Here is a 26,774-nt window from a genome sequence, read left to right on the forward strand (position 1 = left end):
GTCAATATAAACATACACAATGATGTCTTGTTTTTGGTGTAGCCTTTTGGTATACATTTGATGAGCATTAAATTAATATATTTACAACCTTAAACTCACAAAAAAGAAATGTATTACATTCATTGAAGCCCCTGGTATGTTTCTTGAAGGACCATTAACCTGACACATCATTTTATTCTCAATCCTCCATATGACAAAAGGTAGAACTCTCAAAGTGCAGTTTTACAAATAATAACATCTCTAAAATTACTTTGGACATGACGTTCTTCCCAAACTGAGTCTTGTATTTGACAAAGAACTAAACCTGAACTCCTGAACTTGTATGGTCAAATATAAATCTTCAAATATTAGATTGGTCGATAGGAGCTGGAAACATTTTGATAAACCCCCACTGTTTTGGGTACCAATTACACTTACAGTACAAATCTTCCCTTTGTCTCAGTTGTTGTTAAATTAAGGATGGTAGAGATAACTAAGACAACAGCAAATCAATTGTTGATATACTGACCTGTGTATCCTGGCATACAAATGCAAACATACTTCCCAATCTTATTTAAGCAGGTTGCTCCATTTTGGCAGGGCTGAGAGGCACATTCATTCACCTCAATTTCACAGTGTTTTCCTTGAAAGCCCGGCACACAGTAACAAGAATATCCATTGACTCTATCCCTGCACACAGCTCTGTTCTGACAGGGACTGGAGGCACATTCGTCTACCTCTGTCTCACAATGTGTACCGATGTAGCCATCTTTGCAAATGCATCTATAACCAGCAAATTCATCAGTGACAGGCCTTTGCTGGCAGTGTGTTCCACTCTCACAGAGACTGTCTGCACATTTCTGGACAGACCTTTCACATACTTCTCTGGTATCATTTGGAGTGCACTGACAAATAAGATCAATGGAATCCTCTGTGGCTTTCATGCATGTAGTATTATTTTTGCAGGTGCTCAGATGACACAATGGGTTGGCTTCATCACAATTTTTGTTCAAAGGGGTGATCAAAGCAGATGGACAGTAGCAAATATGATCTCTGAAAGTGTCTTCACACACGGCGTCATTTTGACATGGACCAGACAGACAGCTGGCAAAGGCCTCCAAAGGAAATGCACCTGAAATATTAAGTAAAAAACAAATGATTACACACTTTTATGAATTGTGAGTGTTTTAGGAACATTTTCCAAATGTAAAAGGCCATATAAACGCTCTGACATGCATCTCTCTCACATAACAGAATAGCTAAAACTTCAGCTTCAATATATAGTGTTGCTCTCTGATACTTCAGTTCAAGGCATATCTTAGTACTACACATGTTGTAATTGTATGTAGCAAATGTAGCGAATATACTTTAAGAATAAATGTATAGGTTTTGATATTATTTGGTAGATTTACGTTCCTGATCACTCAAATATACTGACAATCTGAAATTGGTGGAGCAGCACTGCTGGGCAAACTTAATACCTCCAATCAATTTGACTTAATGACTTTTATCCAACCACTACGATATTCACTTAATTCACCCAACATTACTTAATTGACCCTGATGATTGCAATTCTAGTTTTCCATTAATACATTTTTGTTCTGCTAAGTCATCTGCTAATGAACTTCGTTTAACTGTGGTGTTTTGCAGATTCTTACAAGTTGACTCAACAGACTGATCTTAACTGTTTTCTTTAATCAAAATTTCAGCTCAGCTATCAAACAATAATTCCACAGCCAATACTGTTGCTGGTTTACTCACTGGTAAAAGCAAAAAATCTCTGACAAATATAAAGATGGCATCAAGTCATATCTATATAATTTTCATTTGGCATTCTAGTTGAAGTTTTTCATTTAATCCTGGCCTTAGGCGTGTAGTGTTAGAATGAGCGTTGCCAATATTTTAGTGCCACGCGGGGTGCTTTAGCATGCACACACAAGGCTGGCTGAGAACAGCGTCTCGGGGCGGGACTATGGGACTGTATATAGTAGGGTGGAGGCTGGGAGACAGCCCCCTTCCCTTCGTGTCTGTGTGTCAGTGAAGGTGCAGTGCTGAAACCCCTGTCCTTGTGTGTGTACCTTTCTCCGGTTCGAGTTTAAGTTTAAGTTAATAAATGTGTTCAACCCTATTCCCTGAGTCCCATCCTGCTCCATTCCGTACCGAAACCCGAATTCGTTACATTGGTGTCAGAAGCGGGATGGATAGGAGTGGTCAGAGGCCTGGAGCTGCGCGTATAGAGAGGCCTAGCCGAGACGGAGGGCTGAAGGGAGATTTTCATACATAGAGAAACCATATTAAAACAAAGGAGTGCAGAGGAAAACCATTGTAGACATTTCTATGTTTGACTTATATATTGTATATACTATATTATATAACACTTAAGTGTTATGAAACAAATCACAAAGACTTTGTTACCAAAACATCACCAAAAACAAGAATTTATACAGTTATCTAATGCATCATATTCACATTGTAAATAATTGTTCATGATGAAATACATCTATATGCCAGTTGCACAGTTAGACAGACATGATAGATCACACAAAATATAATGTATGTAATGTCGTTATATTTATATCTAATATATTATCTTTTTTAATTCCCACAGTTTTTTGGTAAAGAGCACACTAGCAAACCTCAGTGTTTTGCAAAGCATCATGTTGTGTTGGCATGGAAACCATTTGCATGGTCCCTTTTCTGAATTTGTCCTATCACCATAGCAACCATCAGTAGCCAGAAGTCAGTAATTTAAAGCATTCTGTGTTTTTTTTTCTTCCTATTCAGACAAACTAGCACTTCCTTTATCAGGATGATGAATGCAGAAACACTACCTACTGTTGTATGATACAAATGATTGTATATTTCTTTGCTAATCAACACATCATTGCAACATAAAATGTTAGTAGTTATGATATTTTACCGTGTAGTTCCACTGCAGATAAGAACCTTTCTGACTTTGTTAATTTATCACTGCATAGTTTGAAGCACAAGAAGTACACTGGTACTAACAGGATCAATAATATTTTTGTACAATGTAGAATTCACTGATTATTATTCATTTTCAATCAACCCTTTCTTTAAAAGGTGAACGTTATTCTAAAAACACTATGTATAATTCAGAGTTATTGCTTACTTGTAATGTAAAAAGTATGTACTGTATGTTATTCCTAAGTAATGAAATATAAATATTTAAAACTAACGTACCAACCTAACACTATACAGTAAGTCTGAGTTTATCCATCTAATATTTTGTAGTAATATTTTCAAACCTATATATATACCTGAGACAAACCTGTTGAATTTTAAATATTTTTTAAGGTTATGAATTGGGCATTCTATTTAATTGCTAAGTCCCTAGCATCTATTTAATTGTTAGGCATTATGTTAGGGCTTTTAAAATTTGAAAATGAAATAGTGTACTTCATGAGTCGCCTAAAAACTAAAAATAGGCCATTTCTTAACATGGTTTGTTGGAAATGTTTGCAAATATAAGATATTTTTAATTGAATGTAAATTTTCTGAATGAATTCTTTATTCACACTTTGTCTACTGCTTTATTAACAATGGCAGGCATGTCCAGAAATGTGAGGTAATTCTGAAGTTGACAATTACATAATAATAGACAGAATATTAATTTCATTTTTCGTTATATCTTCTTATATATAAGCATTGCACCAGATACTTATTCGTTTTTTATGACATAGGATAAAATACAGTGGTGTCCATAAGTATATGGACAGTGATACAGTTTTTGCTGTTTTGGCTCTATACTTCAGCACATTGGATTTTAAATAAAACGAGGAAATGGGGTTAAAGTGCAGAATGTCAGCTTTAATTCGAGGGTATTTACGTCTATATTGGGTGAACCATACAGGAATCACAGCCCTTTTTATACATATTCCCCCCATTTCATGGGATCGAAAGTGGACACATTAACATAATCTTAAATAAAATTTGGCATGTTTGCAAATCCTTTGCAATTGAAATCTGCTACCTATAAACATCATCAGATGTTGGGTATCTTTCCTCAGCCAGGTCTGTGCTTGTTTCAGGTGCTTTTTACTTTCAGTCTTGTCTTCAGTAAGTGAAATGCATACTCAATGGGGTTCAGGTTGGTGATTGACTTGGCCAGTCAAAAACATTCCACCTTTTGGCCCCGAAGACCTCCATAGCTGCTTTATAAGTATGTTTGGGGACATTGTCCTGCTGCGAGGTGAAGCGCCATCCAATGAATTTTTAAGCATTTCGTTGGATCTGAGCAGATAAGATGCTACTGTACACTTCAGAATTCATCCTGTCGCTGCCGTTTGCAGTCACAACATCAATAAAGACAAGTGAGCCAGTTCCACTGGCATCCATACATGCCGATACATGCCCAAGCTCACTGGCCCACAGGCATCCATACATACCCAAGCCTTTTCTCTTTCTATCACTCTTTGTTTCTAAGCTTTGTTTAATCTGTCCATAAGGCTTTGTCCCAGAACTCTAGATGCTTTTCTATGTACTTTTAAGCAAACTGTAACCTGGCCTTTCTGTGGCCTTTCTTACCACTTACCACCTTTCTTGTGGTGAACCCTCTGAGATCTTTATGGTAGTCTTTGACACATCTATACCTACATCCTGCAGAGTTTTCCTGATCTGATCTACACTCCAAAAGGGTTTTTTCTTCATGATTGAAAATGGTCTTCTGTGGTCTACCAGGTCGTTTGTATTGCTAAGCTCACCAGTGTGTTCTTGCTTCTTAACAATGTACAAAACAGTTGATTTTGACACACCTAATGTTTTGGCTATGTCTCTGATTGATTTATTCTGATTTGTCAGCCTCTTAATGGCCCACTCATGATGGCATTTAAACTTCTTTGGTCCTCGTGTTGAGAGACAACAGCGACCGACTCCCAGATGCAAATGCCACATCTAGAATCATCTCTACACCTTTTGTTAGCTCTCTTGTGCATGAACAAATGATGCAACAACACACAGCTGGCCAAGAACTGAACAGCCAATTGCCCAATTACTTTTGATCATCCCCTAAAATGGCAGGACTGTGTATAAAAAAGGCTGTGATTCCTATATGGTTCACCCAATACAGATGTAAATACCCTCAAATTAAAGAATTGAGATTCTGCACTTTAACCTCATAGTCATTGTTTAATTTCAAATCCAATGTGCTGGAGTACAGAGCAAAACAACACAAATTATGTCACTGTCCAAATACGTATGGACAGCACTGTATATATATATATTGTTTTAAAGGTATTATGAACACTTAGAATTTCACAGTGAAATGAACTGGAAAAAAAACTGCATGTTTAACACAATTAGAGCATCTTTAAAAATATAAGTAAAGTATTTCAATTTAAATTTAATTTTAATTTTAATTAATACATTTCCCATCTCATAAAACTTTTATTCTTTTCACATAAGCAATGTAAATCCAATGTATCCAATGTAAATACTAAATGTGGAGAGATATAAATGCAGAAGAAAACGTACTTTTCGGTAACTTTCTGACCACATGGGGCAGCTCTTAACAGCTTCCCTCAGTTGTATTCTAATTTAAATGCTAGCTTTGCATTCATATACACATTTGGAAGCACATGGTTGAATGGTCAAATGTTTCAGTAAAGTACACTGACCCACTGCAAGGTGTGATACATTGTAAAAAAACAAACCGAAATAGAATATATATATATATCCATACGAATTTATGCTTCTTTAGCAGAAAATTAAAAAATGAAAATTAGAAAGAAAAAATAATTTGGTATGAATATAAAAGTGGACATTGCACTTATATTTCTATTTTTGAAACTGAAATATAGGTGTAGCCACAACTAATGTTTGACATAATCCTATAAAATCCTAACACCAATAAAATGGTGATATAACACTGACTTTTACTGTCTCAATATTTCTATTCAAGCCATCACGCCTGCCATCTGAAACTTAAAGGTGCCCTTTCTTCAGCATATGTTGTACAGGTCAAGAGACCTCAGGAGGCTGAAAGTAAGATGACATCAAAGAAGAACTGTTTTCAAAACAGCACTAAAATTCCTACAGCTATAACATAAATAGCAGAACAAATTAGACCAGATTATAAGCAATGAGGCATGGAATGACTGGCATGAGCATGACAGCAAAGAAAAAATGAGTAGGAAAGCAAAAACACCCTCTTAACTTTTTAGCATGGTTTTAAACAACAAAAGAAGAAAATATTAATTTAGTTGTAGTCATGCAACATTTCTGTTGTTTTAATATTGTGTACTGTTTGTCACCAAATGTTGAATAAATGTACTGTATAGGTACAGTACTGTATGTTACAATGTTTTTTTTTTCATTCTGAACATATACTGTGGCACATGTGGTGTATAATGACTAGATTTTTACAGTTCCAAAACAAAAAACTGTGTGAAGATACACAGTCTCTATTAAGTCTGTATTTTCCAGAAAAATCATTAATGATAATTACATTTGGAACTTCGATAACTTCAACTTTAAAAGTTTTATTATTTAAATGTATTATCTGTTTAGGCACTGTGATACTGGGCCAGTGAAATCAACCATTTCCCAGTATAAAGATAGAATTGAAGTAAAGGTGATTTAAGAACTGAAAATCCAGAATACTGAATCATTAGAAAACTGAGAAGAAACCATCTTTGACATAATACTATGAATGAATCAGCAGATATGATCTGCTTAATATTAACAACAGCAAACACACGCACAAACATGGGGAAAATGAAGTATTGCATTATCAAATAACTTTATTGTTTGCTTTTAATTAATTTGAAAATCCAGTTAAATGTCAGTTAACTTACCTAACATATGATTAATTCAATTTAAAAACAACCCATCCAATTCACACCTACAGTGTCTGTTGCAAGATTTATAGTTATTTTGAGAAAATGGGGTAGGAGTGAATAGGAAATTGAAAATAACTCTGTTAGGTTATAACCAGCCAGGAATGCTCCAGATAGATGTTTATGGGAAATGAATTAAAAATGAAAATAAATATTTTCAATCTTGTGTAATTTATTCAGTTCTTTGCAGCTTTTAACACACTTACAGCAGATCTTTCCTTGACCTCTTACACCCTGTGTCCTATTATATACTAATTTCATGTGCAATTTTCACCACTTACTATTAATGAGACAAAAATAAGAAAAAACATAAAATTTCAGATAACCAGCCTGTCTGGATATCACAATTTTAGGAGGGGAAAAAAGCCTTATCAGGCTTCTCTCTAAAAGCAAAAAGTACAATAAAACCTTACATATACAAAATTAGACTGTAATATTCAATGCTGAGAAAATTTTTGTGAATTTCCAGATATGATAATTACCTTTTCAATAGTTTGTTCAAATTCTATTTAACAACGAATTGATTACACAACAAATAGAAAGGGATTGCTTTTTAATTTTTTTAATATTTCACAACAGCTCACATGGCTGAGGAAACAACAGGCATTGTTATGGTGATCTATAACTACAAACCTCCCCACACTTGCAAGGAATAAACCAGGGAGGCTGCTACAAGGGTAGAGATGGGGTGGACAAAATTAAACTCAAAAAGACAGAGTACTGTATAGGCAAAGTGATGCTCAAAAGTCAAAATATTAATGTGTAATAAAGGAGAAGCGCAAAGAGTACAATTTGACCCCTTCCTCAACTTCTGTTGACAACTCCATTTCAAACTCTAATTAAAGTGACAAGGCAATGAATAAATGGGATGGTGTAGTTAAGTATTTAAATGCTTGGTGTTAACTTGACTCATACCTGCTTAGCTTTCATGGGGTGTTAGTTGTGAGATGCAGGGTGATATGGCCATAATTTTAGTTTTGCAAATTCAGGTTAAGGGGTTGGGGATTCATTTTTAAATTTAATAATGTTTGCATTAAATCTGGTGAAAAAGGCCTTTTGTCCAGTTCTTTACATTATTCTGATTATTTATGTTTTCATTACTGTCTTGAAAAAATGATTTTTAATAATTATAACAATAAGTTCTGGAAAACCTAGCATTTGTATTTATACAATTGCTTTGTGCCTCATGATTGTTACAGGATTAGGTAATTATTGCCCACTGTGTCTCAATGTGATTTTGGACTGGAATAATAAGATAGTAGCCTGCTGGGGTGTGGGTGCAAATCAGTTCAAATGTTTGTCTTACCATATGTTCACATGATGTAACATTCATAATCCTCTGCATTGTTATCATCACTGGGCAATTTTAAAATGGTACATGTGCAACACACATATACTGTAGCCTACTGTACAGGAGATGTTCATAGATTTTTTTTCTTACAACCACCAGTTGATCAAGAAGCTTTCACAAATAATGACCAACTGAGTGGGGATAAATTTCCAATTTGAATACAATGAAAACAACTGGATTTGACTCATAAACGTTTTTTTTTAGCTGCCCTCATTTAAAACCTTTTTGTTGCTGGGGAAAATATGTTTCTGTGTTAACAGAGTGCACGTCTTTGTGATATGCTTTCACGTTCACATCTAAACAACTTTAAATCATTTGGCAATAGCTTAAAATTCAATGATCCTATATACCATTGAATATCTCTAATACTACGATAGAATATTTTATTTCCCCCGTTAGCTACACACGTCCCCAGCAAACAAAATGACTGCCTTCCTTCAGTCCACAGAACTCTTTGTGATGCTAATGAAAAGTATGTCTCTTCTGCACTAAGGCATTCATTAGCCCCATAAAAGACCTTTTTGCTTGCCCATATGGAAAGTGTCATGCCTTTGTGTTTTATGGACATTTACATTACGTTGTTTCAAAGTGATAACAAAAATATCCTATTCATCACAGCCATTATATTGAGTGACAGGAGAATAAGTGCTGGGCATCCACGTGATGTCAGTAGTATGTTTTGTGTGTTTTTTTGTTTGTCTCTGTGGACAATTAGAGTATTAGACTCATGGGAATTCAGGACAGTAATTTGAATTTGAATCTGACATTTTAAACACTGATGTGATTTCATTTTCCCATTGAAAATAATGTTAATCATGACGAGCATAATACAGACAAAATAAGAATAATTTGATACCTTAGAAATCTTATTAAAAACTACAAAAAAAGCCTATTTTTGCATATTGTATCACATTGCTATTTAGAAACATTTAGTAACATTTGTACATTTATCAATTAAAGAGATGTATACTCTCAGTAGTATATGTCTTCAAAACATTTCAGAACATCACCTTTATTATGAAAGTTGAAATATTTATTTTGTAGACTGTATCACTTTTCTGGCTTTAGCAATACTGTTGAATCATGTTCTAAGTGTCTATGAACAGAAGGTGACCCAGATTGAAAGGGCTGTACTACAAGAATAATGTTAAGACCCTTTTTGAATGGCAGCTGCTGTCTGAGCTCTGGCTTATTGATATTCAGATTAAGCAACCTGAAATCACACACAGAAAAACACATCATCTTCTGCTAGAGAGGCAATCTGACTGTCTGATCATTTGAATCTGGTTAAAGAAATGTTGACTGCTTTGAACCTATTGTTTTTCACATTTGATGTATTTTAATCAACAGTGGCATGAATGATTCTTGTCAAACTTTAACATTAATCTACATTGATAAGCAAAATTACATTAAGAAATGAAAGTACATATTTTCGAACAATTGTGTTCAGACAGATCTAAAAGTAGTTCTGCACTACACTAACTGGATAATGCTATTTAATAATTCACCTTTGTTAAATATGATCACAAATTTTAATATCCTCTGTGAAAAAGACAAAAAAGTAAACCAACTACAACTCAGTCACAAAACAATTAGCAGATTACAACATTTTTGAGAAAATCTATTGGCCATTCAGCAGTCAATATCCATATTTCCAAATCAGTGATAACAGTCCAAAAACTGTAAAAACTAGTATTGGAAAGAATTATACTTACTTGCTGTCCTGAAAAGAGTGAGAAAGATGCAGATTATGCCAATCAACTTTAATCTGGAAGGTTTGGGGAAAGCCATGTTTTAGTGTTTGAAATCATTCTGTAAACTGCATGCTGAGCAGGTTGTGGCTTTTCTTATTTCTTTCAAACCACAGAGGTACGCACAGCCTGTGTGTTAGGCACAGGATCCACAGAATGCCATCTGTGAGCTTACTAAGGGCTCTTTCAGCTGCACACCAATGAGCTCCCACTTCAGAGCCCTTGTACCTATTAAGACTACCATGGACGGCTGTGGTGATTACTGAAAAGTGACACAGACTTTACAGACAACGTGGACTGGAACAATCATCAGTCCAAGAAAAGAAACACTTCAGGTCTATTCAGAAACAAGAGTATTCACCACAGCAGTCTGTGAGCTTTTCTGTATCCTTTGCACAGTGAAAAATGTTTCATTAAGTGTTTTAGCATGTGTTATGTGAAAAAATCTGATGACATGGCACAAAGAATAATAAAAATCAATACAAGAAGAGCTAAAATTAAGACATTTCATTTTGCTTTGGACAAATATCTCAAAATTGCATGAGACTACATTAGCTTAAGAATAAAGCACAGATTCCCATAATGATCTTTACTGCTTCACATAAAAATGAATTTTTAATGTAATGGTATCAGTATGGTGTACAAAGACAAATATTTTATGCTATATGCACCTTAGATTCATTTTAATTTGGTATTATACTGAAAATCAGTGAGCAAAAGAGTTGCACCAGATAAGTAATTTAATCCTTCATATTATTCTTCACCAGCAGTTATATCACACTGCAATATACAGTACAACTAGCAACTGATGGCTGCTAAGCAGGTGTGAGTCTGGCCAGTACCTGGATGGGAGAGCTTCTGCGAAAGCTAAGGTTGCTACTGGAAGAGGTTAGTGGGACCAGTAGGGGGTGCTCTCCCTGCAGTCTGGAGGGGTCCTAAAACCCCAGTAAAGTGATATGGACACCACAAAACAAGAGTAAAAAAAAAGTGCTGTCCTCCTAATTAGGTGTAAAACTGAGGCCCTGACTGGCCATGCTTTTTAACCCACCTCCACCCCCCAACTTTGGTGGACTTTTTTTTCACTCTCTCATTTTTGTTCTTATTAGACAATAACAAAAAAAAAATCTTACATTAAAAAAAAACATTCAAAAACTTCCTACTAATATTCTTAACATCTAGTGCCATTCAAGTATGTCCCTAATGGGCTCCAAACATCAATATACCCAAGTTTCTCTTGTAAATTATATGAAATCTTTTCAAATTTAACTTGTTATACAGCCTCTTTAATCTATTCTTTGTACGACGGTCCTGTACTGTCCACCCATTTTCACAATATTATTTTTTTAGTAATAATACAGAGCGTCAACCTTACTTTAACCTTTGATAAATCACCAAGGATACATGTAATGGGAGTAAATGGAATTGAGATATTTAGGTACCTGAGAGCTGTCCTCACTGTGGAGGTCCAGAATGACTGTATGTACCATAATAAGTGCAATAGTGACCCTTTGTGTGTGTTACATTTGAACACATTCCTGTATTATGCCACTTAATCTTTTTCAATTTTTCTGCGGTATAATAGAGTCTGTTTAAAATTTTGTACTGAAGCAGTTTGTTATGTATAGCTCTAATTGGATAACTAACATTATGCCACACAGTATCCCAGTCTATGTCCTCTGACCCTACTCAGAGATCGGCTGTCCACTGAGATGCAGAACTATCAAAAGACTTGTTTGACCTTGCATTGAGAAGGTTGTAAAATGTCAGAGCCTTCCAGGGCACTTCTTGAAAAGAGTAGGGCTGTTAACCCTGGTGTCCTGGCTACATTTAATGCTGGCCTTTACCCATCTCATTACTCAGTCCCCATGGTTGAATTGGCTTCATCACTGTGTTCTCTTCCCCATCGATACGTAGTGTGTAGTGAGCATAATGGTGGACTTTGGCTGCTGTTGCGTCATCAAGGTGGGGGCTACACATTGGTGGTGGTGGTGGAGGGGGGTCCCCATTACCTGTAAAGTGTGGTAGCCAGAAAAGCTCTACATGAGTTTAAGGAATTATTATTATTGTTGTTTTTGTGGAAGTGGCCAAATAGAAATGTTTAAAAAAAATGGAAACAGAAATGACAAATTGGCATAGCCTTTACTAATAAAGCCCTTAGTAATAATGGCCCAAGCATTGGCACAGGTGTTAATTGTTTTTTGCCAAGATGTCTCAGTCGATTCCATCCCACACAAACCTCTGAGACTCCAGGCTTGTCTAGGATGCACTGCAGGTGGAAACTTTTACCGGATGTGAAGTCAGACATGGTCAGTTAGGAGAATTTATGTGAAAAGAAGTTTAGTTTGACACTGTTTTATATTTTATTTTTTTGTAGTTGTATCATTGACTTTTGAGCTACAGCAGTCCATAAGAAGATTAATGTTTCACTTGTCTGAACAGAGGAAGAGGCAGATGAAGAGAAGGTGACAAGGAATGTGAATACAGCAAGACTGATTCTTAAAGGCAAGAAAGTCAAATCTCGCATAAATAAACAAGATGCACTTTCTGTGAATGTGTTTAAGTGCTCTGTGTTGTATGTTGGAGGTATAAAAGGGTTTTCCATCTTAACCAGTGCTCTGCATAACTGGATATGCATCACAGATATTGAAAAAAGTCACAAAATCAAAACATCACTAGATTTTGTATATGTACTCATGAATTTTAGGTTTCTGTATGTGTTTTGTGCAATCTAAGGGCTACAGTGAAAGTGACAAGTTCATTTTGATACTCTCTCTGGAAAATAAATAGCAGTCCAGTTTTTCAATTATTAATCTCTCTTTATTGGGCCAATATCTCAATTTAGACTCAATAATGTTTGTTTTGTGTGGCAGTGCAGTTGCAAGTTAACGCTGCTGCCTCACAATTCAGTACCTGGGTCTTGGTTTTGATTCTGGACAGGGGGGTCTGAACAAAGAAGATTAGCCTTATGTGCAGAAGTTTATTATATGTGGATGTTGCATGTTCTCTTATCCAAGAAGTTGTCACTTCCTCTGCTCTGTGCTTCTGGTGTAGGCTTGAGTTCATTGCAATCCCTACCAGGATCAAGTATTATTTTGGCAAAGCAATGCGTGGATATTATGGGATTTTCTCTATACATTGAGTCTTACAAATTGATTCACAGTCAAAAACCCAGTTCCAAGACTTTGGGACTGGCTTCCTTCACTAGCTTGTTGTGACCAGAATTCCATAAGCAGCAAAGTACAATTATCTGTGCCACAATGGGAGGAGTTGAGATTAGTTCATTACAGCCCTCTTGGAACCTGGTGAAACAGACTCTTGTGACTTTCTTGGTGCCTGTAGGCTTGTGGTAGCATCAGTAAGAGACACAGGGATCACCTCTAACCAGCACTGAACTTTCTTTGCTTCATTGCCATGCTAAAATGTATAAAAGCAAATGAGTGGGTGTATGAACATAGAAAAAACTTACAGTATGTTTATAGCATATTGTATTTAAATGTTTACTGCCCTTGACATTTTATATTGATTTATAAATGTGTATCACTTACTATAATAAGAAATGCTGCTATCATTCAATAAAATCTAAATAAAAATGTTAACAAAAGCCTTACAGCAAACTAGAAAAAAATACTGCCACAAAATTGAATCACCATGGAAATAAAGCCTGCTATATACATTGTTTCATTTAAACACCCTAGACATGAATAAAAGACTCTTTAAAATGGGTTTAAAACTTATTTATTGTGAGAAAGAGACTGACGCTATTTCAAATACTTGGACTCGGTGTGTCCGTGATTCACAGTCTGATTTACTACTGCTGCAAAATGACAGCAGTAACATCACATGCACCTTTTGTATGTTTTTCAGAAATATTTTTCTTCATTATCTTCAAAATGGTTGCTAATACAGAACCATTCTTGCCTTGGCAACTGTTTCTAGGTGATCATTTATAGAAAGATGCTGCAATGCTTCTATAATTTTCTATAAAATAGGCCCACAAAGAGTTGTCTGTAGTCTATTATTTGCCAGAAAGATTTTTTTCATTGTTTTATCCACTGATCAAGGGAACTCCAGTAACACATATACAACATTGTGAGCATGATAAATGTTACATCTATTTAGTTTAATAAACAGAACAATATTGATTTTTTGTTTCTAAATATATGACACAATTGTATATGTATTGGAAATGGAAACTGCCATGTCAATATGACTTTTGCAGGTGGAATAAAACTTGAATTTCTTAAATGAAAATGAAAACCAACATATTGAATTGTTCTGGTGTCACAGTTCTGCCTAAACTCAATGGTTAACCATAGTATACAGGTCTCAATATACTGTATATGACAAAATGCCCAGAGAAAATGCAATTGCGCTTCCTAACAAAAGAGGGGGCTTCTAGTGAAACACTCTCAGTAAAATGATAGGAAACAATTCCCTTTGTTAGTTTTTGTTTTGAGTAGGTCAATCAATTTTAAAGGCCACACAATTTCAATGCTGCTGTCCACAAAGCAAGGCCATTTTTAAGAACTTTTTAAATTCTATCAGTGTTACCACCTTGTAGCCTCACCTTGGTAGAGTTTAAACGTTCTGTGATTGATCAGTACAGAGGCGGCAGATTTCTATGGACCAATATGGCCTCTATGGACCAGGGTGCTTTTATTTCTTATCTTAGGTCACTGTACCACAGGAAGTGCAATCATTTGCATGACAATTATTTAACTAAGGTCACTACAACTTAGTCATTCATGATGCTGTAGTACTGTTTATTAGAACAAGAGTACTAAACCCAGCGTTCTGGATACATTTTGGGCTTGCACAATACGATCTCCCTAAATTTGCCCCTTAATTGGAATGGGAAAGTAATTTCTCATTTCGACACCTGATTACTGTGTAGAGGCACTGCTGGTGCATAATGGCTGGTATGTACTGCATCACCCACATGAGTCCTGTGCTTCAGAAGTGAGTGAAGTGTGTCACCTCCTATATGTGAAACACTTTGGGATCCTCTGGTATTACAAAAATGCAAACAATAGTTATTATTATTATTATTTTGAACCATTTACATCAAATTCAGAGTTCTCTGAATCATGAAGACTGAGGTCATTCCAGACATCCTTCATATGCCAAAATGGGCCAAAATGTATTGCAGGATTCCTAGAAGTATCCTGCAGGGCTCCTTCATGACTATTTCGTATTCTCTGTGAAATTAGATCCTCAAGAGGTTGCCTCTGGGATTCTTAAAGAAGTCCTGTGGGTTAGTTGTAGGACCTCTTAAGTATCTGCATCACGATCTAAAAAGAACACTAGTTAAAATTGAGATTTGTTTTTACAACAGGTTAATATAATTAATTTATGATATATGGAGTAAAAATATCTAACACCTTTCAAATACTATTTGTATTCGGAGTTTACTAACTTTACAGCATTATGAAATAATTGATTTGTCATGCATTTCTGGGTTATCAGACTCATTATTCTAACTAAACGTTATATGTTTCCTGGTTCTAGATAAAACCTTTGAAGAAATCTACGAAATTCCCTAATATTATTTTGTCCCTGTTTCTAAGGAAAATGACTACTGAACCATTCTCAAGCTCTTTTGTGAATGAATGTTCAGGTATTAACTGTTGCGCTCGAACTGTGTTGTACATTTAATCCTAATAAGACTGAGTAAACCAAAAATGTTGTATCTGTATCATATATCTAAACTTTATGACAAATCATTGGTGTAGAGAGGGAGCTCATATTATAAATGTTTTAAATTGCACGTTTTAAACTAAAGGCTAATTTAAAGGAATCCAAGGAAACAAACGAAAACAAAGGTGTTTCTATCACTTAAAGGATTACAGACGGTCTCTTTTAACTACCGATACCGTGTCTGAAACAAATTTCAGGGAAAAATTAGAAACATTCTATCGTCAACAGTAACCTAATCCATTAATTTAAAGGAATGAAACGTCAGTCTTGCGGCCTTTCTTGTAGTTTTATTTTATACCCTTTGAAAAAGAACTACAAGATCCATAGTTCCGTGCAACAACAAAATATTCTTATGCGCCAAATAATTTAATATTAGCGTATTCCACATTGTGAATTATTTCTAAGTATACACTATTATGAAACAAAATATGTTTCGGTTGCCTAAATTTCACAATGTAGATGTTTTCATAATGAAAACCATAATACGCCGGTCGACCAATAGAATAGCAGGTTATTGCGATGTTGTTTTTTGTGTGTGAAAAAAGGAAAATAGAAAGGTGGGGCTTTTTGTCTTATTTTGGAAATAAATATTTACGTTTTTATGTTCAGTTATGTTACTTTGGGAACTTAGTAATCCTTAGTTGATTCAAAGTGTTAAGGTAGGAAATATCCAGAGTTTTCTTTGAAATAACTTAATTTTAATAAGGTGCGTTGCGTCGTTTGTCAGTGATCTCCCCTTACGGGGGGCCCGTGGGCTTGAAAAGGGGGTCCACAGGGAGGGTAACGATTTGGAGACAGAGCATCGTTGCATTAGATCGACAGCTTAAGTCGTACATTTTTTAGTTCGGTCTGAAATCTCCATTAAAATCAAAAAGTCCTACGCAGGGCACACAGTTCAAAATAAGCATTTCAAAGTAAATGTATTTAGAATGAAATGAGAATAGTTTCATAAGGCACAGGTGAGGACGACATTCTTCTTAGCCACAATTTCTAATACTATTTAAGTCACACTTGTATGTATAAGGTGTTAATTAGAAAACAGTTATTGTAGGCCTGGATGTACGCATACGAAGGTATGCAAGTCGATTATAATTCTAGGTAAATGACAGTGACATGGTATGGTATGAGCATGGTATACTTCTAAACAGAATCTTGATTACATGAAAAATTAGTGTAAACACTTACACAATTGTTTGAAATTATGCTCTTGTAAATTAAACATGTTCAATACGACAGACAAGGAAACGGTAGCAACACAGAAATACGTTAGCAAAGCATAGTTGTACTAATAAGCTGTTGAAACAAGATTTTTATAGACTATAGATAGAAGTTTAAACACCGCAGTGTATAGTCATGTTTAGTCCAATTTAGTCCTGTATTAATTATGCACTACCTTTTATTTACTACTAAAAACTAGTAGTACTAAAACTAGTTTTAGTTTTTCGTATTTTTGTGCTTCCCCAGAGTAGTTTACGCAATCTAGGTGCTGCAATAGCTCAGATTGTTTATTTGTTTTTCAGGACTGTGAGAACACATCTAAGGAAATGAAAAGAAGACAGAATTTATCACAAAATGTTAAGCAAAAGAGGACTATGAGCCTCACAACTGAGAAAGAGACTTCTCCAGGTTTATTGCCAAGTGGCAATAGTATCACTGTGGCCACTACAAAGAAACAACTGAAAAATCCAAGCAGCTCTCAAGAAATGTCATTGCAGCAAAAAAAGCATTTCAGCTACACACAGTACAATAGTGATTTGCTTAACTTTTTAAATGATGACCGACAAAAGTCGTTATCTTTCTGTGATTTGAACATTATTGTCAGTGGAAAGCAATATAGTGCACACAAGGTGGTGGTTGCATTTGGCAGCAGCTATTTCCATGCTCACTTGAGTAAAAATCCAAATATTAATCACGTGACGGTGGATCACGTGGCAGATTCTGTGTTCCAGCATTTATTGCAGTTTTTGTACACATCAGAATTTCTAATTCATGACAGTGAAATCCCCTCTCTTCTTGAAGCAGCCAAGTTTCTTGATATGATTGAAGCTGTGAAGGTGCTAAGCAGCAAGGAGTATTCAGTAGTTTCACTGCATGAACAGGAAGTTGCAGAAGAAATACCTTGCAGTGAGTCATCACAAACAGCATTAGAGTCCATCTCTAAGATTCCTAGTAATAACCAGTGTACTTTCTGCAGTCGAACTTTCTGCTACAGAAAATCATTAGAAAACCATTTGGCTAAGTCTCATAACAAGGGTGAAAAGTCCGAAGAAGATTGCCGAAATTCAGAAACAGACTCACTCCAGATGACAAGAAGGTCTGCACGAACCCGGAAGTGCCCAGCAAAGTTTGACCAAATCGACAATGAAAGTGGCAGCTTGTCGGATGAAAACAGTCTGAGCAGAGTCTTCAGTGAGGATGAGAAATCTAACCCCACTGAAATGGAGGACAGTGAGAATGTGTCTGATGAGGAGGAAGATGCTGAAAATGAGGAAAGTTCTGATGAAAGTGGAGCAGAACATCAGAGTAACAATGAGGAAGAAGATCAGAATATTGATGCTGAAGTCCCTGATCATGATTACCCTGAAGGACTGGCTCCAGTCATCATTCACAGCGCTAACAAGAAAACTCTCAAATGCCCTAAGTGTAATAAAACATTTGACAGAGCAGGTAAGAAACTCCAGATTAGGCGAACCAAAACAAAACTTGTCTGTGGGTGGTCAAAGCTACTGATTAAAGAAACATGCCCATATTGCCATGCTTAACTTGTGATTACTCTTGTACAGAACTTGGTATTTGAGTCTTGCCTTTAATAGTTTTCAATGGGGTCCTGCTCACCTACATCTTGATGCGCATCATAATTTCCTTTCATGACTGGTTTAAAAGAAAGTTTGAACTGCAACCTTGTATGTGACAGGTACGTGAATTGTATTTTTTTTGTTTTACAGGAAAGTATGAAAGTCACACCCGTGTTCATACAGGAGAGAAGCCTTTTGAATGTGATATTTGCCATCAGTGTTATTCAACTAAGTCAAACCTAACTGTTCACAGGAAGAAACATAACAATGAAGCACCCTTTCAAAAAAAAGAACACAAGTGTCCATTCTGTAATAAGCTACATGCAAGCAAGAAAACTCTAGCTAAGCATGTTAAGAGGTAAGGATTGCTGTGCTTCAAATAGAAATCCTAGAGTTATCTCTTGTGTGTTTTGTGGTTTGAGTAAAAGCCATCATTATGCAATCTGTAGATACAGTATGTGCTATAGACAGCAAAACATTAGAAAAACAACTTTTGGTCTGTAGAAATCTTTTACGTTATGTCAAGCACTTATCAAAATGTTTGTGTTCACTGGGATTCTTTGAAACACTGCTGGATTTTAAAACTGCCCTTAAATTGAAAAAAATTAACATGTAAATACTGGAAACAACAAAAGCTACTCAATTAAACTGCACCATTGATTGCCCTCTATAGAAATATGAACATGGATTACTATGAATATACACGTTTATGATTTATATTGTTGCTGTTTGTTTTTAAAGTAAAAAAAAATGTCTATTTGTCATTAATAGAATATCTTCAGTGAAATGAAACATTTAAACAAATCATTAACACTGTTCACTTTGTGATACGGTCTGGTGGTTAACTAACAGTGAACTGCTGATCAGTATTACACATTGACAGTGCATGGACACTTATCACCAGTTTTCATTTTGGGAATGGCATTATGTTAAATTCACTCATCTTTCAGTTTAAAAATACAATTCTCTTTTGAAGTATTCCAGTGAACTCCGATCCATATGCTCACCACTTCATTGTCACTGATAACTTTTTTATTTACAGGCAAAGAATGCTATCTAAGTTTTTTTTTTCCCTGAATTAAGAGCTGATATACATTTTAAAGGATCTTTGCATTACATTTGGCTTTACTTGTTTGATTGCTGGATTTTAGGTTTCATCCAGATCACATTCAGGAATTTCTTTCTATGAAGAAGAGAAAGAGTGAAGGATGGAAATGTGATGTAAGTCATTTTGCATTATCCTTGGTCCAAACCATATGGACCATATTGTTGTGTATGAGTTGTATTGTGTAATTGTGATTGTACAATTTAAAGTACAGATGTTAAGGATTTAAATCACTGCACACATGTGTTCTGCTAATTGATCGTCAGCTTTAATGAAGAAAAAGCCAAGAATGCAATGATAAAAATAGGTCAGCATTTATTCTGTTCTACTAATTAGTTGAGATCCTTTAAACCATGTGGCCAAAAAGAGATGCTGGTGAACATGGCCTGATTAGTTTTTATAAAAAATCAACTATTTTATTGATACTAACATTTTTTTTTCATGGAATTTCTTTAGATTTGCAACAAATCCTTTACACGTAGACCACACTTAGAGGAGCATATGATCCTTCACACACAAGACAGACCCTTCAAATGTTCATATTGTGATGACCACTTCAAGTCAAGATTTGCAAGACTAAAGCATCAAGAAAAGTTTCATTTAGGTAAAAAAAAATACTATATACATTGTAATTTAGTTAATTAAAAAATTATGTTCCTAAAACCTGTGCCATTTTAGAAAAGGAAGACAGACTATCACAGAGTTACCTGAATATTAAAAGAAAGGATGGTATAGTTAATAAGTAATTCATACATAATTTGAAGTATATGTAGAAATTTGTGTGCAATCATTTTTTTCTGAAGTTTGAAATACAATGACTGTGATTTAGGCCCGTTCCCATGTGACATTTGTGGTCGACAGTTCAATGACACTGGAAATCGAAAACGACACATTGAATGCACGCATGGGGGAAAAAGAAAATGGACATGTTTCATTTGTGGAAAATCTGTCCGGGAAAGGTAGGTCAAAAACCTGTATTCTCAAACAGTGAACACATAAAAAGAATTGTAATTGTAATGAGTTTGCAGCATGCTGCTTTTAAGTTGCTTTTGGTTCTTGATTAAAATTCAGAAATGTCAGCTGTTGTGGAAAAACACTGCTAATCCATCAAACAGAAGAAGATATTATTCAGCAAATGAAAAACCAAAGCTATGTTGACTTGCTTTATGGTTTAAAAAGGGCTTTTTGTTAGTTAACAACAACCTAAAATGTTTTTCTTTCTGTACAGGACAACACTGAAGGAACATTTGAGGATTCACAGTGGAGAAAAACCTCATCTTTGCAGTATCTGTGGACAGAGTTTTCGACATGGGAGCTCCTATCGGTAAATTAAAATTATTTTTGTAAGAAAAGAGCTCAAACTGGTTGTACACTTTCTGTTTGGTATATTACAATCTGCTTGTGAGAAAATGAGGTGCTGTAAAAGAAAAAACGTTCTGTGATGGAGGAATAAGGTTTTTACCGTATTGTAGTACAACAGTATTTGTGTTGTTGAATTTATACCATGTTCCTTTTGAGTTACCTGCAGGTCTTTTTTAATAATATAATTACAATATTGTAATGTTTCTTTGTTCTCCAACAGGCTTCATCTTAGGGTCCACCATGATGATAAGCGATATGAATGTGATGAGTGTGGTAAAACTTTCATACGACACGACCATCTCACAAAGCACAAAAAAATACATTCAGGTACATAGATTTCAGTGTTTCATAAGATAATATTTAAACATCTTTAGTTGGTGTGTTCATTCAGAAAAGAGTGGAATGTTTCTCATTTGGATTGTGGTGATGAAAGTCTATAAACTGTGGAGTCTTCTGTAATGACACCCATTGCCCTTTACTTTACCTGCTAAGCAGATGCGAGTCTGGTCAGTACCTGGATGGGAGACCTCCTGGGAAAAGCGAAGGCTTCTGCTGGAAGCGGTGTTAATGGGGCTAGTAGGTGGTGTAGTGAGACGTAAAACCAAGGTCCAAATCCCAGGATGTTTCTCGATACGAGTAAGGGTTAACCAGGCGTCCTGGCCAAATGTTTTTCCTGGCCTTTACCAATCATGGCCTTCTAATTCCATCTATGAATTGTCTTCATCACTGATAGCTGATGTGTGGTGAGTGTATTGGCGCACTATGGCTCCCGTTGGATCATACAGGTGGATACTGCACATTGATGGTGGTGGTGGGGAGTCCCCATTACCTGTAAAGTGCTTTGAGTGGAGTGTAGAAAAGGGCGATATATATGTAAGCTATTATTATTATTATTATTATTATTATTATTATTATTATTAGGGCAAGTATGGGCATTCGGATGGCTGTCAGGCTTTTTAAAATGATATGATAGCCATTTAACAGTAATCACCATGCCAGTGTATTAGAACTGTATCAACTGGTGCTTTGCAGGAGAAAAAGCTCACCAGTGTGAAGAGTGTGGCAAGTGCTTTGGCCGTCGGGATCACCTTACTGTTCATTACAGAAGCGTTCATCTAGGTGAAAAGGTTTGGCAGAAGTAAGTAACCCAGCTGAGGAAACTGAATACCTTTTGGTTTAGAATCAAATTTGTGAATACCAGTGCCCATTTGGTCCAACAGTGTACAGTATGTGGACTAAATAAATGCGATACTTATAAATATAGTTGTAGGTGTAAATACAATAGGTTACATAAAGTAGTGTGATTTAATGCATTAACTATGTCTTAATAGATCATAACATGTTTTTTAATAGATATAAAGCAGCCGTCCACCAATGTGAAGTTTGTAAGAAAGAATTCAAAGGAAAGTCAAGCTTGGAAATGCATTTCAGGACGCATTCAGGTAATGCATTTTGAATATCATGCGTACTGTATTCTTTTTTGATTGATGTAAAGAGGATATTGGAACATAGAGGTGAGTATGTCTTGCCTGCTTAAACCTTTCTATCTTGAAATAATTGATGATGTTTGTATTTAAAAACCTAGCAATGAGAAATTTAAGCATTGATTTTTCAATGAGTTGATTGATGTCATGTCAAATAATAATAAAACTGCAGGGGTTGGGCCCCAAAAGGGTCGTTCTGTGGCAAGTAAACAAACAGTGCATCAAGACATTTCAATTTTTGTTAATTAAAAATGTAATTAAAATATTTTCGTAACTGGTAAATCTTTAATTAGAATTGAAAATGCCCTGAAAATGCACTAATGCCTGTCATAAAAAATAAAAAAATGTTTCACAGTATTCAGCAAAATCACTTTTACAAATATCATGACACTTTTCATCCATATCGGACATGTATGGTATTATTCTCACAAACCTTGTAAATACAACCATTTCTTGCAGCTCCTTTGTAGTATAGAAACAATAATACAGTACAATTTCTATAGCTTTTAAGCATCTTTTTTGGAGAATCTGAGACTGCAGTAGAGGTCCAGAAGAGTTTTACATGTGTGCTTTAAATTGTCTTAAAAATTAGTTTTATGACGAATGTTTTCCATTTTTGCAAAGCTCTTTGAAATATTTAATGATTTAGTCTGGCTCACAAAAGAAGTGGTTGTTCTTAATAATACCTTTGAATACTTTTTAATACCTTACAATGTCTTGTTTTAAAGGGGAGAAACCTTATAGATGCCACATTTGTAATCAGATGTTCAGAATTAAGAAGACTTTAACGAAACACATGGTGATTCACTCAGATGCACGCCCATTCAACTGTCCGCATTGCAGTGCCACATTTAAACGGAAAGACAAGCTGAAATACCACATCGATCATGTCCATGGAACCAAAGCTGCAGAACAGCCAACAGCAGATCAATTGGAGGACAAAATGGTTTCTTTGCCTGTGCCATACGACGGCAAAGTCTATCATCCTGAGCAGTCCAAGGTCTATCGGCCTGAACCAAAGACAATACTGCAAAATGTATCCTCAGACGTATGTGTGCCTGTGACACTTGTCCCAGTTCAGATGCCAGATGTTTCCAGCCAGACTGATCTTGTAAGGCACACTACTCCTCTGCCTGCCCAGTCACATAACATCCTCTCTCCACAGCCCCAGGGTCAGCAGACAGAGTACCAACCAGCTACAGATCTGGTCTTTTTAGAGAAATACACTCTAACTCCCCAGCCAGCAAACATTGTTCATCCAGTTCGTCCTGATCAGATTTTAGATCCCCGGGAGCAGTCTTACTTGGGAACTCTGCTAGGACTTGATACCTCTGCAGCTGTACAAAACATATCTAACTCTGACCATGGTCAGTAACATGTTTATAGTCGTGAAATGTACAGTATAGGTACTTGAATCCTACATGTTCTCTTTCTATTCAAAATAAGGTCCTTGCACATTCTCGGGCATGAAAAACATCCCATGAACTAGTTAAATTTCATCTCTTCAAAATGTGGTCTTTTTTGTTTCGTATCCTGAAATCCAAAGAATTATTTCTTCCTTTTTTATCCACTATCTTACCCACTACCCACTACTAGAGGATAGAGGATACAGGGTAGAGGATGGATAGTGGATAGTGGATAGTGAAAATACACTTTTCATAAAATGTCAGTATCTTCACTGTTTGTGATTGGGAGTGCTCAAAAGAAATCTGAAGGTTTTAAAGACAGTATTCAGTATTGCAGTGGACCATGTGAAAGAACTTGCAAACCAATTCCTGCATGATGATAGTGACTCTTTGTAGCTGAAATGCTTTTATTCCTGATTATAAAAACATTTAGTTTTAGGTTCAGAATTCCCATCTTGCAAGGCTAGTTTGGAGCTATCTGATAATTCCACAAATCTCTGCTGGTGCAGAGAAAGCTATGTCTGAATGAGAATGGGTATGTTCAGTGTAGAGACAGAATGATGCAAAACATCATTGTAGGATGCTTTGGATTTGTTGATCTAACAAGACAAAGACTTTGATATGGTAATACTTGATATGTATGAATGTTATTGTATATTAATGGCATTTGAAACAATAACTTAACAATGCATTTATTAAAATGAGAGCTTTAAATGTTGTTTTATACATGTTCATGTTGTGCTACAGCATGATACATAAGATTAAAATTTCACAAACCATGAAATCCAGACATTTTGAACTCTTATTATTGTGAAATTTACAATAATTAACCAAGCATTTGGTAGGATCATATAAATAAAGCAGTTACTTTTAACTTTGAATGCGTCACAAAAATATTATTTGCCTTTTGTGGTAAATGTAGGCATTTTCTTTGTGTTAGATTTTGCCTTCAGTTCTGACTCTGTCAGGCCATGCCTCAGTCTCAAGACAAGACTTATCCTTTGATGAGGCTTACCTGACTTAGCAGCTCATCTTTATTATTTTACTCAACATTTTGACAATATCTGGAACCTCCCTTGCCCTGCTTTAGTTCACAGCTGAGAGATATCTTTTGCTACTTTTCATAGTTGACAGGTTTCCTTTCCTGTCTTTTCTCTTCTTTGCCTTTTCTTCTTTCACTGGAGACATAGACCTTACCAGCACAACAGGGGACATACAGTAGGTGGAGCTCTCCCACTCCCTGCCAAAAGCTCAGTGGATTTTGAATAGCTGTAGGGCCCTCTAGTGATAGATGCTGTGCTTCACAAGGTGCAAACAAGGTCTCGTGCCTCGTTGCAAATTTCTGGCCCAGAACGCCTTGAGGTATTGAGCCATTGAGCCTGCACACGTGACTGCGTCTTTGAGGTCTCAGGGTTTTAATCTTCAGCGCGTATTTAAACACCCAGAGATCTTGAGGTTAAAACATGTTTTGCATTCTTGAGATCTTGAGACAGGGTTTTTTATATTTTCATAATATTCATTAAACCTGGGAGATCTTAACCTTTTGAGGTCTTCTCACAGTCTCAGGTCTTGATACAAACTAGAGGCCTTGACAGGGTCTGCCTAAATGAGGCCTAAATGATGTCTTGTAGTGGATTTGTATTCCTGAAAGTTTTGGAAGAACTGGATTACGATCTCGAGATCTTAATGGGGACTTGAGATTCAAAATGGGACCTGGTTGCCTTGAGTACTCAATGTAAGCCTTTACTTTTTGGGGCCTGGAATAGAGAATGTACCCTAAACTACCCTGAATCTGTAGCAAAAGATGTACCCCTGGCATGTCTATGAGCCTGACTGGTCAAACCAGTTTTAAGTCCTTGAATATTGTGTTCCAATTCACACCTGGAAACTTTCTCAGCTGTCCAATATATGGTGAATGTGAGACCATTTTACTCACTGCCCTCCCAGCTGTGGTCTGCATGAGTCCAAGTGTCTTTACCTACTGTGCAGTGATGCAGTACCGCTGTGGGACCTTCCAGTGGTGTCAGACATGCATTTCAGATCTCTTCGGTTTGCAGACTTGTGTTTTCTGTTGCTCACTCCTCCTGGTATTAATGTTCTGCCAGCTTTTGAAGATGGATATCTTTCAGTTCCCCACATTTAGTTCCAAGAGCAGGTACTGTCTCCTGTTGGAGTACTCCCCATCAGCATGTACCAGACAGCACCCATCAGGGCATCTGACTTGCTGATTATATGTCATAGACACAGCATGACCTCTTATGGGATTCAGGGCCTTTCAGTCAGGCTCTGTATTCCTTTTATGTCTCTCCGTCACTGTTATCTTGGGCCGCTCAACTTCGTCATTCCTCAAGAGATAATTACATTTCACCTTAAAGGGTAAGCAGAGTTGGTTATTTGCCAACTAAATGCAGTTATTATCCTTCTGGCTCATTAATATTGGGATTCAGAAGGTTGCAGGTTTAGCAAAATATTGTGATGAGCTGCTGTGTTGTTGCATCATGGGGTGATGTATCAGGGTTCAATTTGAACATCTTCACAGAACATATTGCTAAAAAAAAGGGGCAAAAGTACTGAAGGCACCTCTCACCAGGAGGTAATAACTACATTTCTTTTCAGTGAACTAAGATTATGGTATCCTTTCTTTTTTCTAAAATGTGAAATACCAAATCTCAATGTGTGAGATATATGACATATTATTAGGAGTCACCCCAGTAGAAGTGTAGTTATGTGGCTTACAGTATATATTTGAAAGTTTAATGTCTTGAAGATGTTATGTTCAAATATTTGTTTTTTTTAAATAACATTCCCAACTGTAGCTTGCATGTATTGTTTTTTTTTAATGTTGATGATTTTAACCGATTTGCTGCTACATTTTATACTCTGTTGTCAATGATATATTTCTTTAATGCTTCTCTCATTATCAAATGTAAAGATGTATATCATTCTGAATTTCGGATGCATATGTGCAAATAAAAGTTTTTTTAAT

The 26,774-nt window shown here is 35.9% G+C and overlaps 2 protein-coding genes across 7 annotated transcripts in view; one reads left to right on the plus strand and one right to left on the minus strand.

The window, feature by feature from the left end:
• The window catches only part of crb1 (crumbs cell polarity complex component 1), a 34,368-nt gene extending 24,261 nt beyond the window's left edge, over positions 1-10,107 (minus strand). For all 4 annotated transcript variants that reach the window (XR_001479342.2, XR_001479341.2, XM_015355682.2 and 1 more), the window contains exons 1-2: positions 9,904-10,107; positions 509-1,111 (exon numbers count right to left, since the gene is read on the minus strand). Coding sequence is in view for 2 of the 4 variants with exons in the window: in XM_015355682.2 (XP_015211168.2) it covers positions 509-1,111; positions 9,904-9,979 (679 nt within the window). In the remaining 2 variants the exon portion in view is untranslated. The remainder of the gene's footprint in view (positions 1-508; positions 1,112-9,903) is intronic.
• Positions 10,108-16,151: 6,044 nt separating this feature from the next.
• On the plus strand, positions 16,152-24,669 carry zbtb41 (zinc finger and BTB domain containing 41). 3 transcript variants are annotated; one of them, XM_006634947.3, is made up of 11 exons: positions 16,152-16,193; positions 17,157-18,303; positions 18,582-18,789; positions 19,583-19,652; positions 19,993-20,140; positions 20,366-20,495; positions 20,765-20,860; positions 21,119-21,225; positions 21,931-22,036; positions 22,252-22,340; positions 23,111-24,669. In XM_006634947.3, exons 2-11 carry the CDS (start codon positions 17,181-17,183, stop codon positions 23,755-23,757), a joined length of 2,724 nt encoding a protein of 907 aa, XP_006635010.3. In that variant the 5' UTR covers positions 16,152-16,193; positions 17,157-17,180; the 3' UTR covers positions 23,758-24,669. The 3 variants fall into 3 exon arrangements, with proteins under 3 accessions (XP_006635010.3, XP_015211177.2, XP_015211178.2); XM_015355691.2 differs by lacking the exon at positions 16,152-16,193 and adding an exon at positions 16,202-16,295; XM_015355692.2 differs by lacking the exon at positions 16,152-16,193 and adding an exon at positions 16,324-16,595.
• The last annotated feature ends 2,105 nt before the right edge of the window (positions 24,670-26,774 follow it).

Source organism: Lepisosteus oculatus, chromosome 9 (assembly GCF_040954835.1).
Source record: "Lepisosteus oculatus isolate fLepOcu1 chromosome 9, fLepOcu1.hap2, whole genome shotgun sequence".
Lineage (NCBI taxonomy): Eukaryota > Metazoa > Chordata > Actinopteri > Semionotiformes > Lepisosteidae > Lepisosteus > Lepisosteus oculatus.

Bases quoted from the DNA above. Each gene is read 5' to 3' on its own strand.
- zbtb41 (XM_006634947.3), top strand. From the start codon at position 17,181: ATGAAAAGAAGACAGAATTTATCACAAAATGTTAAGCAAAAGAGGACT. The intron at 19,653-19,992 runs GTAAGTCATTTT...GAATTTCTTTAG, and splicing joins GTGAAGGATGGAAATGTGAT to ATTTGCAACAAATCCTTTAC. The intron at 20,141-20,365 runs GTAAAAAAAAAT...ACTGTGATTTAG, and splicing joins TCAAGAAAAGTTTCATTTAG to GCCCGTTCCCATGTGACATT.